The sequence below is a fragment of the Octopus sinensis genome, unplaced genomic scaffold (assembly GCF_006345805.1).
Source record: "Octopus sinensis unplaced genomic scaffold, ASM634580v1 Contig18742, whole genome shotgun sequence".
Taxonomy (NCBI): domain Eukaryota; kingdom Metazoa; phylum Mollusca; class Cephalopoda; order Octopoda; family Octopodidae; genus Octopus; species Octopus sinensis.
The window spans coordinates 280,267-295,392 of NW_021835991.1; the positions used below are offsets into that span (position 1 = coordinate 280,267).

Genomic DNA, 15,126 nt, shown 5'->3' on the forward strand with positions numbered 1-15,126 from the left:
ATCCGTTGGAAAAGTCCGAGTAAAAGTGAAAATCGTTATCAAAAAGCCATGGTACACTAGTTTAAATTTAAGCTTGCTAATGTGAAGATTTTTATCGCATAAGGATATTTATAAAATATCGATTTATACATATAATTTATTTATTTACCCCTGCCCCCTTCAGTTGAAGGAAACCGGTGGCTAACAAGAACGAAATTGTCAATGTCGGACGCTCCCAAAGATCCCCGATCGCGATCCGGCGTTTTGAGGAAGCAGAAGATGGGCCTGGACACGAGTAAAGGTCACTGAGAGAGTGGGAATGCGTGAATTCAGCAAGGCTTATTCTTCGACGATAATTGCGTAGCCAGGTATGATGGCCACAGCGGAGACGGGCCAAGTTCATTCGGGCTTCTCTCGAAAGGGAGGATTCGTTATTGTTTATTGGTGGCGGAAAGCGTCCCAGAAGCTTGTTTATTGCAAGACATCTGATTGCCTTCGTAGCTACCAAGTCGTGAATTCTCTTCTGGTTATCTCGGATGAAGCAGCATTATTTGTTATGCCAAAGTAATTTTTATATCCCTGAAATCCATCAAAATTTGAAAGTGGTTTAATCAGGGAATTGCCCCTGAAAATTAGGGATCAAACATTAATCTATTTCGTTACTAAGATGACGTTATCAAAAAAAAGCTTTGATAAACATGCAACTCGCTAGATACATATGTTCTGCTTATCTAGATAATTTGTCTACAATTTTGAGAATTTGTGAAGAACACAGATTGATCTGAATAGAGATATTGCTTCCTAGTCTAAAATATTTTTCTAAAACGTCTTGTTGAAAAATATTTGCGCCTGATTACACCAATTGTTATCGCTTTTGAAAAAATAATTAATTTTAGGTATCATCATTAACACAGCTTTTAAATAAATACGATTTCTATTGTTTTTATTTATTTTGTTTTTGAATAAAAATTAATTATTCATAAAAATCTGATTTAAATCAAATAAATCCCGTTTAAATTAAAAAAATCTGAATCAAAATAATTAATTAAATTAAAACCCCTTTCATGTCTTTTAATTATGTTTTTTTACTTAAAAATTGTTTTTTTCTTTATTACTCTTCAAATGCACCATTCTTATTTAAATGGCGAGTAATAGTTCGGGGTGAAATAACTTTTTTAGTAATTGTTTCCATTTCTATTTCCAAATCTTTAGCGGATTTTTCACAATTAGCTTCAGAAAGTTCGACCAATATTTTACCTTCATTTGTATCCAGAAATGTTCATCTTCCAGATCCACTTTTTCTACATATGGTTCCTTCCTTGATGTTTTGCCGAACAACATTAAATAAGATCATCAATGCATGGTTTTACAGCAGTATTTCTTACCGTGGTCCCCAGAAATATGTTTAGGTCAATTAATTCATTTTATTCTACTTTTTTTGTTATTTGATTTTAATGGTTAATCGCAAATAGATTGATTCTTATGTCCAATATGGATTTACAAAATATACTGGATCTGAAAACGTCGATATCTTGAAAATAAAATTGGAGATTATTTCCCAGTTAGTGAACCAATTCGTCAATGAATATGGCCAGTGTCAAACTCACTGCGGGCACGTCCTCTAATCCCGTTCTCCTTCTATATGACAATATTTGCTGCATAAATGCGGTTTAAAAGTTAAAAATTTTATTGAGTAATAAAAATTTATAATAGCATTTTTTAAGTATCTATATTTTTTTTAGAACAATCTTCGTCTCTTATGCCAAACTATCATAGTCAGTACATAGAGGTCCTCGTCCACTTGTATTCCTGATTCAGAAGAATCCTTCGGTTGACACTCAATCACTGCTTGCTCCTCTTCGGGAACCGATATTCCATGTCTTGTCTCCATCTGCATACTCTCCAATGTTTTTCTTAAACCGAGTGTTTGGATATATGCCTTCACTCTGTCTGCGATAGAATTCAGATGACTTTTGAAGAATTTTGAGACAATTCCATCCCAAGTAAGTACAACAGGGATAATCTTCACTTTAACCCGATGAATCGCCCCTAATTCATTTGCCAAAAAATCATATTTGTGGAACTTTTCCACTTCAACTTGCTTTAGGCAATTTTATTAGGTAATCCCAACTTCAATGAATGTAATTGTATTTCTCATTTTGTCATGCACTAAATATCTTGTTTATTGTTTGAAACAGCCGTATCCGTAGAAATAGTGGTGTCCACTCGAATTTCCACGTAGATATTTGACAACTTCATTGTGCCGTCTTAGATAAGAGCTGTTCAGCATTCTTCCACATCTGGTAACGGTCTTCTTTGCTGAGTTGCAGTGATTGCATTAATTTTCTCCGTTATCAAAAAAACAAATTTCGATCCTGTAGTAGACAACACATTTCTTCAGTTCTTGCTGAGTTGTTTCCATGAATTAGCCATTCTGCAGATTCATTAACATTAACTTCAGTGTCCTTCAACACTGGAAAAGAATAGAATGCAGTGGCTTAGTTATAAGTAAATAAAATTATATTTTATTAATAAATACATAATTTAAATTTACACGTTTATTTACATTTTTTTGTTGTCAATGGTTATAAACTACGAAACAAAATTAAAGATTGCTAAATTGATATTGAAGAACAAATTATCTGAAAGACAGATAATTCAAAAATACAAAATTAGTAAAGGCATGATTTCACGAATAAAAAAACAATTGTGCCTTTTCTTGAACAAGGAACTGTAAACATGGATGAAGATTCAATTGAAAAGATTCGTGATTCCGTAAAAATTGAAGATAGCATTACAGAAGAATTAATCAACAATGCCGTAAACGAAACATTGAATGGGGAAAATGACGAATTTGTAGATAATATTTATAATGAAGGTTTAGAAAACGATAACATGAAAACAATTCTAAGAGAAACGCAAGATTCTCTTGATCAGTTAGAGAAGAAAATTTTTCATATATCTCTTAAAATGCTCAAAGAATTTTACGATTTTTGATTCAATTTTATGAAAAATGTAAGAAGTAAAAAAAAACTGCGGATAAATTGACTGATTATTTTTCTAAAATTGATGTTTAAAAATCTCTGTATTTATTAAACCCCTGAATTGGGGCAGGACTGTACTCACAAAAAACTAATTCAAATATAATAACGAAGAAATATCACACTTATCTTCAGAACTAATGAATTTGAGTATTAGAATTAATAATTCAAACATTCGAGTAAAGATCTAAGGATTGTTCGTATAATGATTTCTTTCCTGATAGAAGATATTCACCTGGCTGTCAAAATCGGAAATACCGCTTCCAATTTTTTTAAGACCACTCGTGAGTTCCACAAGGGGATTCGTTGTCTCCTATTCTATTTATTATTTATCTTGAGGATGCACTTAGGGATCATCCATCAATAAAAAATATCATGAGTTGATTTACGCGGATAATCAGGAGAGGTCATGGACCCAATGAAACACGTGTCTGGAACGTAATTAATCAACTGGATCGTAGAGATCGGTCGGCAGTAGCTTGAGTCATTTGCCAAGATCGCGAAAGGCGGAAGAGTAACTTCGAATCTCTTTCTTTGGCTTTTGACTATAGCGTCTTTCATCGAATTTGGTTCTTCATGAAGAGGACGTTCTGTTTGTATATTATTGATATCTGACATCCCGATTCGTTTTTCAACATCAATCAAATGGGTTTATCTCTAATCTGATAATACCAAATTTTTTTGAAAAGTTTAGATAAAATTGATTTTTAGGGAAGGCAAGTCCCTGATTTGGGACGCAACTTGTGTTGACTCGTTCTCCGCGTCGGTGTTACTCAAGTCCATCACTAACCCGGGTTCCGCCAGTGCTCAGGCTGAGGAGGCTAAGAGGTCGAAGTATGGAAATATTTCGGACTCTTACGAGTTTGTCCCCCTCGCCTTCGAAACATCTGGAATTGTCGGCAGGTCTGCGACTCGCCTTCTTGCCGACATTGCCAGGAGAATCGCCAAGAAGACCAACGACCGGAGGGAGACGAGCTGGCTCTTCCAGCGAATCTCGGTCGCAGTGCTCCGCGGAAACTGCCACTCGATACGCAGTGCGGCGACTTTGAGCTGACCTCCAGGCTCTTTATTAATTCGTGTATAACTTATTCCCAATTTTAATTAAATATTTGTTAAAAAAAATTATAGCGTTTGATTTCAGTCGATTCTCCTCCTCTTCAAGCTAATGTTTTCGACTGGTACACTTATCTATTTTACAGGGCAGACCACTTTTTTGGCTGTTCTCGGGTCCGATTTAATCGCATGATTCGCCGTTGTAGGCAAAAGTTTGTACTCCGGGCGCATGCTTTCCAGTGTTTTCTTGATTATGATTGTCTGGACATATGCCCGCGTTGAATAATGGTCTTGTAAGGAGTTCTGGTAATGCTTATAGAATTTGGATGTTATTCCATCCCACGTGAGAACTTTTCCATTATGGATGAACCTCAATTTGCTCGCCAAAAGGTCGTATTTATGTAATTTCTTAACTTCCACATGCTTCAAAGATTGTTGAGAAGTAATCCCAACTTCGATCAAAGTAATGATGTTCCGAACCTTGTCATAGACAAAAATATTCGGTTTATTATAATTGACTACAAAATTGAGTGAAGCGGTTTTTTCGTATCTCTTCAATTAAGTGCTTTCCTTCCAAATGTCCGGAAGGCAGGCCAGAATGAATTCTCACGTACCGAGATCCATTAGGAAACCTGTATAACCCTTTCTTAATAGACTAATTCATAAACTTCAGAGATTTTCAATCCTCCCAGGTTTTGTTGTTGCGTCTACATAATTAGGATCGTCCGTGTAGTAAAGGCCAATAGTATACAATGACTTTCATACTTTATGTACGACATCTATTAGCTAAAACGGAATAAGCTTATCAACTTGACTTTCGTAAAATCCGTATTTCCTTGTGGTTTTGCCGGTATAAGAAGGTTCTTGTCTTTTCTGATGAACTCATAAAAGTCATTACATGACATATGAAAGTTCATTTTTATTATCAGTTCAGCTTTAACGAGGTCAAATTAAAGTCTGTTTCTGCGCATTTGTAATACTAAATACTCTTTCACAATTTGCATTTGATACTTAAATTGACTTTTGCACTGTGTAGTCGTTTGATACTGTGCACAGCTAGAACGTCACCTTCGAATAGTTTGATACTGTCACTTTCATTCAATTGTTGTCCGGACAGTGTGAGATGTTCTTTCTGTCCTTTTTATAGACGTTAGTATTAACTGTTGAGGAGGTTTTTTGGTTACGAAGAGATTCTGTTGATGTTTTCTCCGAAAAGGAAATGGATTCATTCTAGTGCGGATAGGGATTTCAAGCGCAAATGGGACAAAGCTGATTAGACGAGACTATTTTTCCCAGCTCTCTGAAATAAGCGCATTTTGATAACGATGAATAGGGAAACGTTTAGTTTGGCGGACTTGGTAATCCGTACGCATATTTTCAAAAACCTCGGAAATCGGATAGTTCACTAAAAAATGAGTTGACATCCAGATTTCCGAAATTTTTTTGTAGGTCCAATTGGGCAAATATAATTGTATTATTTGTCCTTTCATAGTTTCTGAAATAACCGGCATCGAACAACAACAGCAACGACAATAATTATAAATTTTTTACAAATACAAATCCTTTTATTAAAAAAAAATTACATAATTAATATAACCGGTTTGTAAAATTTCAACATATCTTTCAGAAAAAATTAAAAAAATAATTAAAAAAAACATAAGAGTTACTTTACGAGAATTACAAATTTTAAAAAAATTGACATATCATACATACAATATAAAAAATTTGAGAAATTAGGTGTTGAGTGCGAAGAAATTCTGTTGATGTTTTCTTTGATCAATCTTCGGAAAGGAAATGTATTTATTCCGATGCGGATAGGGGTTTTGAGCTCAAAGCTGATTAGACGAGACTATTTTTCCCAGCTGTCTGACGTAAGCGGATTTTTGATAATTTCTCAAATTTTTTATATTGTATGATATGTTATCACTAGATCTTCTTGGAATGCTCTCGTTAAACTTCTGTATTAAATCTTCTGGAATGTTTTCCCAAATGTGCTGAATTTTGGCTTTTAGGTCATTCATGTTTTGCGAATTTTTTTTGTAAATCCAATTGAGCAAATAATTTTATTTCTTGTCCTATCATAGTTTCTGAAATAACCGGATTTGAAAAACAACAGGAACGGCAATAATTTTAAATTTGTAAAAATACAAATTACGAGTTTTTTTGCGCGTTGTAAATTTAAATTCTAAATGTCTCTTAGAACAAATTTAAAAAATAATAAAAAAGGCACAAGAGCTTACTTTACAAAAATTACAATTTAAAAAAATTGACTCATTATGCAATATAACAAAAATTTGAAAAAATAGAAAACCAGTTTTTTTTCCGGTCACTGTATTTGGTATTCCTGTCCGTGACAAATTTGCTAGAAAATCGATGATATACAAAAACAGTTATTTTTCTTAAAATTTGAAAGAAGACGCATTAAAGATTTTCAACTTACTTTGTCCCCCATTTAAAGTCTTGCTCCCTATCCTAAATGGAGAGATGTCAATACACATAGCTAGCAGTCGTCACATTTGTAACGGATTTATTTTGGTCGTGAAGTTAATGCAGAACATCCAGTCTCTCCTGGTGTAACCCTACTATGAGAATATTTTAGAACTTTGAGACAGCTCTATCCCATTTTAAAATTACCGGAATAATCTTTACTTTTCATTTGCAAGAAGATCGTATTTCTGATATTTCTCCACTTCAATTTGCTTTGGAGTCATTTAAGTACAAAATTTGTTTAATAACAATAATCAATGAAAAGATAGAATTATGTTTATGGTGGATATGTAGCTTGGCGGATTGCCAAACTGTTTCCCCGGATAATGGCAATCGAGAGCCGTTGCATTAGCCAGTTCGCCTCCCGAGGATCATGGGTGCGCATTGAGATTTTGGCTCCGAGCTTGCGAAGGAACTTTTCAGTTTTTTGACCGAGAGCACCCGACGTCTCAGCCGCGATCGGCACCACGGAAAACTTCTCCGAGAGGGCAGAATATTTTAAAAGCTTTAAATCTTCAGCCTTCTTAGCTGCAGATTTGGCCTCCAGGGCACATGAAGTTAAGTGAGAAGCAGAAAAGGTGTCGCAGCAGGTTGCGTCCCAAACGAGGCCTTTTCCGCCTTCGAAGGGGAAAAGGGTCATCCCGTCAGGACGTTTCCCGTCGCCGCGGTTAAAACCCGGTGGCTCGAGGACCGAAGGAAATCCCGCCGAGTCGAGGGCCCTCCGTATGATGTCGTTCATAGCAGAGTGCCTCGGAAAACGTCCGGCACTCCTCTTGCACGATAAAGGGTGCAGACCGAAAGGGTCAACAGTGCAGCCACAGCGGCACGTGTGCGGGACACATTGCCTTAGTCCGAGTCGCAGAGAGACTCCGATCCTTACCGCTTCATCGTCAAGGAGAGTGCCAGATGGGGCATTCGGGAATGCACAAAGCCAAGCTCCGCTAGCCGGGGATGCTGCCGACAGAAGGCAAGCGCGGCGGTGCTGGTTGGACGACTCGAGCAGCAGATTGAAAGTTTGCTTGCATCTAATTCGATCCCAGGCTCGTTGAGACATTCGATCTTCCGGAAAGTCAAGGCCTTGTTCTCTCCAGACTTCGCTGAAATGAGCAACATTGTGTCCAAGGAAAATTCAGAAAAGGAGCGTAGAATTTCCATGACAAGTGTGTGGCTCGCGGAGACGGAAGAGAGGTAAGCAGGTAACGATAGGTCGGAACATGAGCGGATGCCGAGCCCTCCAAAAGATAACGGGAGGGTTGCCTGTCTCCAACCCATGTCGTCGAAAGGGGAATTGCATACGTTCTGAGTGCAAGTGCGGATAAGGAGGTCAATGGCTGAAAGCCTCTCTGGAAAATCAAAGCACGGAGAAGAGCGAAGCAAATAGGAGAGCTTTTGGATCGAAAAGCAATTCCGTAGGAGGAATAATGCAGTGTGCGAGTCCAGCTGTCTGATACGATCAAAAGCTTCTTCGAGGAAGAGTTCTTTTTTGCGTAGGGCCACATCGATAGAGTTGCCAGCGACCGGGGCTCCGAGAATAAAAAGTTCGTCAATGGGAGTAGATTGAACTGTCATTTAAGTAATGTCAAATTCAAATAAATTTGTACTTTCTTTTGTCTTGTAGATAAAAATGTCGGGTTTATTGAATAAGGAAGGTTTGATTTTGGCATTTTTGGTCGAAATAGACAACCTAAATGTGCTTTCTATTCATTTTTCGGTCCTACATACATTTAAATATAACCGAATGTAGTAAATTTTTTCTAACTGTTCAAAATTAAGATTTATTTGAATAAGAAAGAAATAAATAAAATTAAGTTTAGTTAATGATTGTTTCTGTTTCTGACTCGATTTATAAGATAATCAGCTCGCTCCATCAAAATTCGTATAAACCGTTCAATTATGTTGATCACATTTAAATCATCCAGTATCAGCTCCTCTTCGTCTAACCATTGGTTTAACTCTTCAAGTGTAGATATGATGTGGATAATTTCATTTATTTCATTCTCAAAATCGTCATTGTTCTCAGTATTTTCCGAGGTTGGAATTCTTTGCACCATTTCTGTTTTTCTCAATTTTTTGCTATTTATAATAAAATTCAACACGTGAGAAGATTTTGTTTCAATTCAACATTTTTATTAATTGTATCACTTTTTTGAAAAATATCAAAATTTTATGACTGAAGTATTTTTTTAATTTCTTAAATTTTATTAAACAAAATATATTTTAATTGTTCAAATCTTTTATTTTACACATTAGATATTTGTATGAATTGTAATTTGTCATTAATTTCATACATATTATGAGTAATTTATATTTAACATTATTGTGACTCATATTTTATTAATTTTAACATTATACATTAATTTTTGAAATAAATTATCATTTATTGAACTGAGTTACAGGTTTTTGCTCTCAGTTCAATTCATGTTCGATAGTAGAGGCGTTTTACGATAAATTATGAAGAGACATCAGATCAGATACAAGATTTACTTGCAATAAACGATATTAAATAAAAGAGAAATTCAGGAAAAATTAAAGCAAGCTTTGTTTAATCTTGGTTTTGGGAGCATTTTGAAATTTTTACACCCAAAGACCAGATCGGACTTAGGCCTCAATAATAGGGGTAAGTTGGTTCACATCCCGCAGTATATCAAAATAAATAAGCTCACATTGAAGCATCAAGGCCATTATTTTTTCAGAACATAATTTATTAATTTATAGTTCTGTCCCGATGTACCAAAATATTCATTTAAAACATAATTTGATTTTATCTGACGGGGCACAACCATCCTGATACACTCCCCATCTGAAATCGTACTAAAAACACGCTCAACAATTATTTCTTTTTGCTTTTATTTTCCCTAAAAAATTCGCCGGAAACAATCTCCTTTAACTTCACAGGACACAGCAAAGTTACTGGAACTTAGCTAAGCCATGAATTCCTCAGAGTTTAAATCATTTTTGTAATCATATCGACTTTTCGACACGTTCATAGACAATTTGGAATCAACCAGGTCAGCAAAGACCCCATGACTTGAATGCCGAAGACCAAAGGTGTCTCTCCCTGTCCATTAGTGGTCATGTGGATACTAAAAAGGAACTGGAAGAAGTCTTAGATACTCAGGACGTAACACATTTTGAGAGAGGCAGTGTCAGTAAAAGGAAAGCCGGCCAAACAAATACTGTTGTTAAAATAAAACGTACAAAGTTTTATTTTGTAATTTAAAAATAAATTTATTAAATAATTAGGTAAATTTCATTTTGAATATTTTTTTAGAAAATCACTATTGGTTTTCACGTTTGGTTTTACGTGATTTAAGTTGAAATGGATTCAGAATATGAAAATTATGATAAAATATTTTTATCAATGGCACAAAATATGGAAGGAGGAATAGAAAAGGTTTTATTAAAGTAAATATCCTCAAATAAAAAGTTCTTGGATGTCTTATTCAGCTTTCTACGCCGAAAAACGGACTTCTTTACTCCAGAAGCTAAAGACAAAGCATATTCTGTGACAACCCATAGCTTATATTGCCTATTAGTTGGTTAAAAGTCGAATGGACTATCAGTTTTCCCTTGTCAAAGAACAGCCAAAGAAGCCCGAAAAGCCACAACCACGCAAAGTCGTTAATGAGCCTCCACCTGAAGAAGAAAAGGTGACCGAACTAACTGACCAAGAATTTGAGAGACTACAACAACAGAGTATATTATTTATTAATTTAATAAATTAATTAAATTATAATTTAATATGAAAATAATTATTTTTAGATATGGAAGATTCAACACCAGCTAATGGAAATAATTCTGATAAACTGACAGAAATTCCTGATGAAGAAGACGCTGAAGAAGACAGGGGAAAATTGGCGCCAAATTCAGGAAATGGCGCGAATTTGGAAAATTATTCATGGACTCAAACGTTACAAGATATTGAAGTATTTTGCATTAAATGTCACTTTCAGCTCAAAGTCCCCATAAGACCCCCCTCTGGTGGAAGATTGCGAGGAAAAGACGTGAATGTCAAAATTTCCAGAAAAAATCTCACAGTCGGACTAAAAAATGCGACACCGATAATCGACGGAGATCTCTACGCAGAACTAAGGACAGATAACTGCACGTGGGTGGTTGATGGAAGCACAGTGACGGTGTTTTTGGAAAAGGTTTGACGACTTTTTTGACATTTAGGTGAACCAAATGGAGTGGTGGAGTCGTCTGGTTACGACGGATGTTGAAATCAACACCAAAAAAGTCAATCCTGAGAATTCAAAAGTTTTTTTGAGGATTTTTGAGTTTTAGCTGAGTGATCTTGATTCGGAGACTAGGAGTGTGGTGGAGAAGATGATGTATGATCAACGACAGAAGGAATTGGGACTTCCTTCTTCGGACGATCAGAAGAAACAGGATGTAATGAAGAAGTTTGTTTTTTGAGGAATTGGTTTATTTTTAGGTTTATGGCACAACATCCCGAAATGGATTTCTCTAACTGTAAATTTTCGTAGTTTACGTAAAATTTGATTTTTGGGGCTATTTTGGGTGTATTTTTAAGAATAAGTATTTGAAATTTGTTAATATAAATAAGTTATATCAATTTTAATTCAGCAAAATGGGCACGAGTCCTAATTTATTATTAAAGTAGGTACTTTTTTAAACAAACTAAAGTCAAATAAAGAACAATCGAAATCATTGCGTTTGTAGTTTTCATACATATTTGAATATTTTATCTACAATTTATTAGAGTTATTAAATACCTGATCTTCTAATATTCTCATTTTATTCTCTGCACTCTCCAATCTGTTTAGCAAATCATTTTGATTGTCTTTGATTTCGGGATTTTTCATTTCCTCGATCTAATGAATATTATAAAAGACATTTGTACTCTCATTTCTAAATCGACTTTTAATTTTTGATTTTCTTTTAAAAGTCGTTTGATGTCTTTTTGATCTTCAATGTCATCAAAGTCTTGAAATTTAACATGATTATTTTAAACATTTATTAGATTTATTTTCAAGTTCTTTTTTGATAGTATTTTTGATTTCTTTATTGATTTTATTTATGTCGATTGAAGTTTGTTTTACTTGCTGTGGACGGTCAAGTTTAAATAATATTTTATCAAGCATTTTTTGTTGTTTTTCATAATTATTTATCAATTTTTGTAATTTTTGCTTTTCAAAAGATTTCTAAAAACTGATTAAAAAGATACTTTGATTAGTTCATATTGTAATTTGGAAGCTTATTTTTACATTCCGCCATTTTCAGTTTTTTTAGATTTTGAATTTTTGCTTAATTTTTGTACATAAAATACCAAATTTTAAAATTTCTGGATCTTCTTTGACTACGTTTTGAATATCAGTTCTCCATTTCTGTTTAATATTCATGCTTTCGTCCTCAAGTGTGTTTATTTTCTTTTGAATTTGCTCAATTTCTGTAATTTTTCTGGTCAGATCTGAAACAAACATGTTTCTCGAGCAAAGATCGCTCATTTAATACTTTTTTTAATATTAAGTTCAATAAATAAAACAATCAAAATTTTAATCAATTTTGATGTACTTGTCAGAAATCGGAGTTCTTTAAAACATAATAGTTCAGACTAATTTAAATGGAACATTACGTCATCCTTTTTATAGTACACGTCAACTTCTTTTATTATTGGTGTTCAACGTTTTGTAGTACATCTCACTTAGTTAAATGTATATATTTGAACAAAATATATAACATAAGGACAAATAAATGTATATCTGCTTTAATATCTGCTTTATTACAAGAATTTTTAAGAAATTATAAAATGTTTTATACTATGTAAAAAGCTATTTCAACTATTTCGAATTTAATTTAAATACAAGATAAGTCCTTTAAATTGAAATAGCAAATTTTATATTTGAATATTTAACCGTGCTTTAGCCCTCCGGAGTTTCCTCTCTGCCCATTCCAAACTTAATTTGTTTTCATTTGTTAATAAGCTAAAATTAAATTAATATTTAACCTCAAATGTAATTTTTAACTTTATTAAACAAACTGGTTTATCCAAATGTTCTTGATTGTCTATTTAGAGCGGAATGATTTGCAAACTTCAACAAAAATTTGGTTTTAAATTTCTCGATTAAATAATTTTAGTTTTCATATGAAACTTAATGTTTTTTAAGAAAAACATAATCACAAAAATTTCAGTTTTAATGAAAACTTTTTATAAATCTTTAAAGTTATCGACTTTAAAATATAAATGATGTATAAATAAATATCAAACACCTATGTCACATTAAGGCTGAATATTCATACAGTAAAGCCACAAATCAAAATTAAAGTTGACTATTGATAGATTAAAATGGTACAATTAAAAACCTCAGATTTGTTTTTTGATAATAACTGATGACGTCACATTGATTTGACGAAAATTTAGCAAAGATTAAATTTATTTGTTTTATAAAGCTGGATTGATTGAATGGGCAAGAATGTTATTTTAATGAGAATTACGTAAACTGTTCATAAATTATTTAAAACTAACAAAATTATTTAAAATAACCTTTCGATGATATAGGTAATGAAAAAACAAAATAAGCTTAACAAAATTGATCTCCAAATCATAAAAGACCGAAAACGGATTTTAAAAGTTAACGAAAAATTAGAAGAAGAAAGAAAAAAGGTCATTTTTAAATTTAACAACGAAAAATACAAACTAAAAAGCTTTCTAACCCCGGATCCAAAAATCAATCATTTCAATCCAGAAAAAATAAGGTTTGTCCATAAATTATCAACAGTAATCAAATTGAGAAAAATAAAAATGAATATCTTAAGAATATTGACTACTTCACTTTACGGAGTCATATGATTTTACAAAAATCTAACAAAAAAGTCACAGAACAAAAAGAAAATTTTTTACAAATATTTCCGGTTATTCTTCGAGATATTGATCGTCCTAAAGTTGTAGATGCACATACAAAGGCCAAAATATTATTAAATAAACAATCATCAAATAATAATAATTAATTAATTTTTCTAAATATTTATTTCATTAAAAAGAACATGCGACCCTAGAGAGACTAGTCGACTGTTCTAGCATGTCTCTTTAGTTTTTTTCTCTTGTTCAGCAACTTGCATTAACTTTAAAAATCTTTAATTTCAAAATTAATTAGGAAAATTAACTTATTTTTAAGGCAATGTTTGCAAGCCGAAATCTCCTCACCTTTTTCTCTGAACTTTTCTTTCGTTTAATAATAAAATTATTTATATTTTATTTAGAATTTACAAAATATGTAATTTTATTGTTAAGTCTTGAAGTCATCATAATATTGGAATGGCACTGCTTCAATGGTTTGCAAATATAGAGTAGGTTTGGCATAATTAAATTTCGCGTAAAATCTATTTCTAATTCACTGTTTCATTTGCCGAAAACAAAAATTTAGAAGTTTGTTTTTCTATTTCTCTTTCCGTGGTTATTGATTGTATAAAATTTCATTCACATCAGATTGTCTTTTTTGATGAGAAAAATTATAAAGATTTTACAACATTAGTTCTACACAGTTGTAAGATGGTTTTTAAATGGAAATTGTCTGAATCGTTCTGTTCTGTTTGGGACTCAATATAAATTTTTTATCAAATAAGTTATTTAATTTGAATTGTAATTTATATGGTGGTTAAACATAGTAAGTCACAGGAAATAATAAAATTTAATAAAATTTCCAAAAGGCTCTTATCTAGAGTGTATGATTGAATTGTAAATATTTAGATTTAATTAATAATTATATATTTAGATTGAAATTTAAATATTTTTTAAATTAGAAATACACTATATTTACGCTTAGTATCTTCTGTAATGGACAAACAAAGTACAAACAAATTAGTTAAAAAATTATTTAAATAATTATAGATTTTGGAACAAATTCTTAGTGCAACTAAAAGGATTGCTTCAGCAGGAACTGATGTCTTTTTATCAAATCCCGACCACTTTTCGATGCAAGAATTGGCAGACCTACGTTATCTCTTTAACGAATTAGACTCCGACAATGACAGGTACTTTCATATACTATTAAACAATAATATTATATATTAAATGAATATAGTATTTATATATGAAATAAAAACTAAAAATTGTACAAATTTAGTATTCTTAATTTATCTCAACTCGAAAATGCCTTCAAAATACTTCGAATCGAAAAGGCTAGATATAGGTCTCTGACTGAATATATAAACGAACAATCTATAAAAAGTTAGTAAAATAAAAATTTTTTAATAAATAAATTTAATAATTTTGTTTAAATAATAATAAATTTTAAGTAAATTTGGAGACATTCATGTTGATCATCGATAAAATTCAAGGAACGGATTTAAATCCAATAGAAATGCTAAAAATATGTTTTGATCAGATCGACATTAGTATAAATTATATTAATCATATAATATAGATAAGAAAGGTTTGATTTCGGTAAATGATCTGGAAATATTGTGTAAAAATCGGGATATTAAAATTAAAAGAAAAATGCTCGTCGAGATGGTAGAAGATGCGGATTCGAATGGGGATGGATTGCTCAATTTTGACGACTTTTGTCAAGTCATGATTAAGACTGACATTTTCTATTAATTT

At 32.6% G+C, this 15,126-nt stretch overlaps 1 protein-coding gene and 1 long non-coding RNA gene across 2 annotated transcripts; both read left to right on the forward strand.

Annotated features, from left to right (window-relative positions):
- The first annotated feature begins 9,834 nt into the window (after window positions 1-9,834).
- Window positions 9,835-10,717, forward strand: LOC115231590 (nuclear migration protein nudC-like). The gene is made up of 4 exons (XM_029801578.1): window positions 9,835-9,954; window positions 9,988-10,065; window positions 10,097-10,256; window positions 10,323-10,717. Exons 1-4 carry the CDS (start codon window positions 9,880-9,882, stop codon window positions 10,715-10,717), a joined length of 708 nt encoding a protein of 235 aa, XP_029657438.1. The 5' UTR covers window positions 9,835-9,879.
- A 3,696-nt stretch (window positions 10,718-14,413) lies between these two features.
- LOC118761929 lies at window positions 14,414-14,910 on the forward strand. The gene is made up of 3 exons (XR_004997740.1): window positions 14,414-14,555; window positions 14,648-14,751; window positions 14,820-14,910. It is a non-coding gene; the product is annotated as an uncharacterized LOC118761929 (long non-coding RNA).
- The last annotated feature ends 216 nt before the right edge of the window (window positions 14,911-15,126 follow it).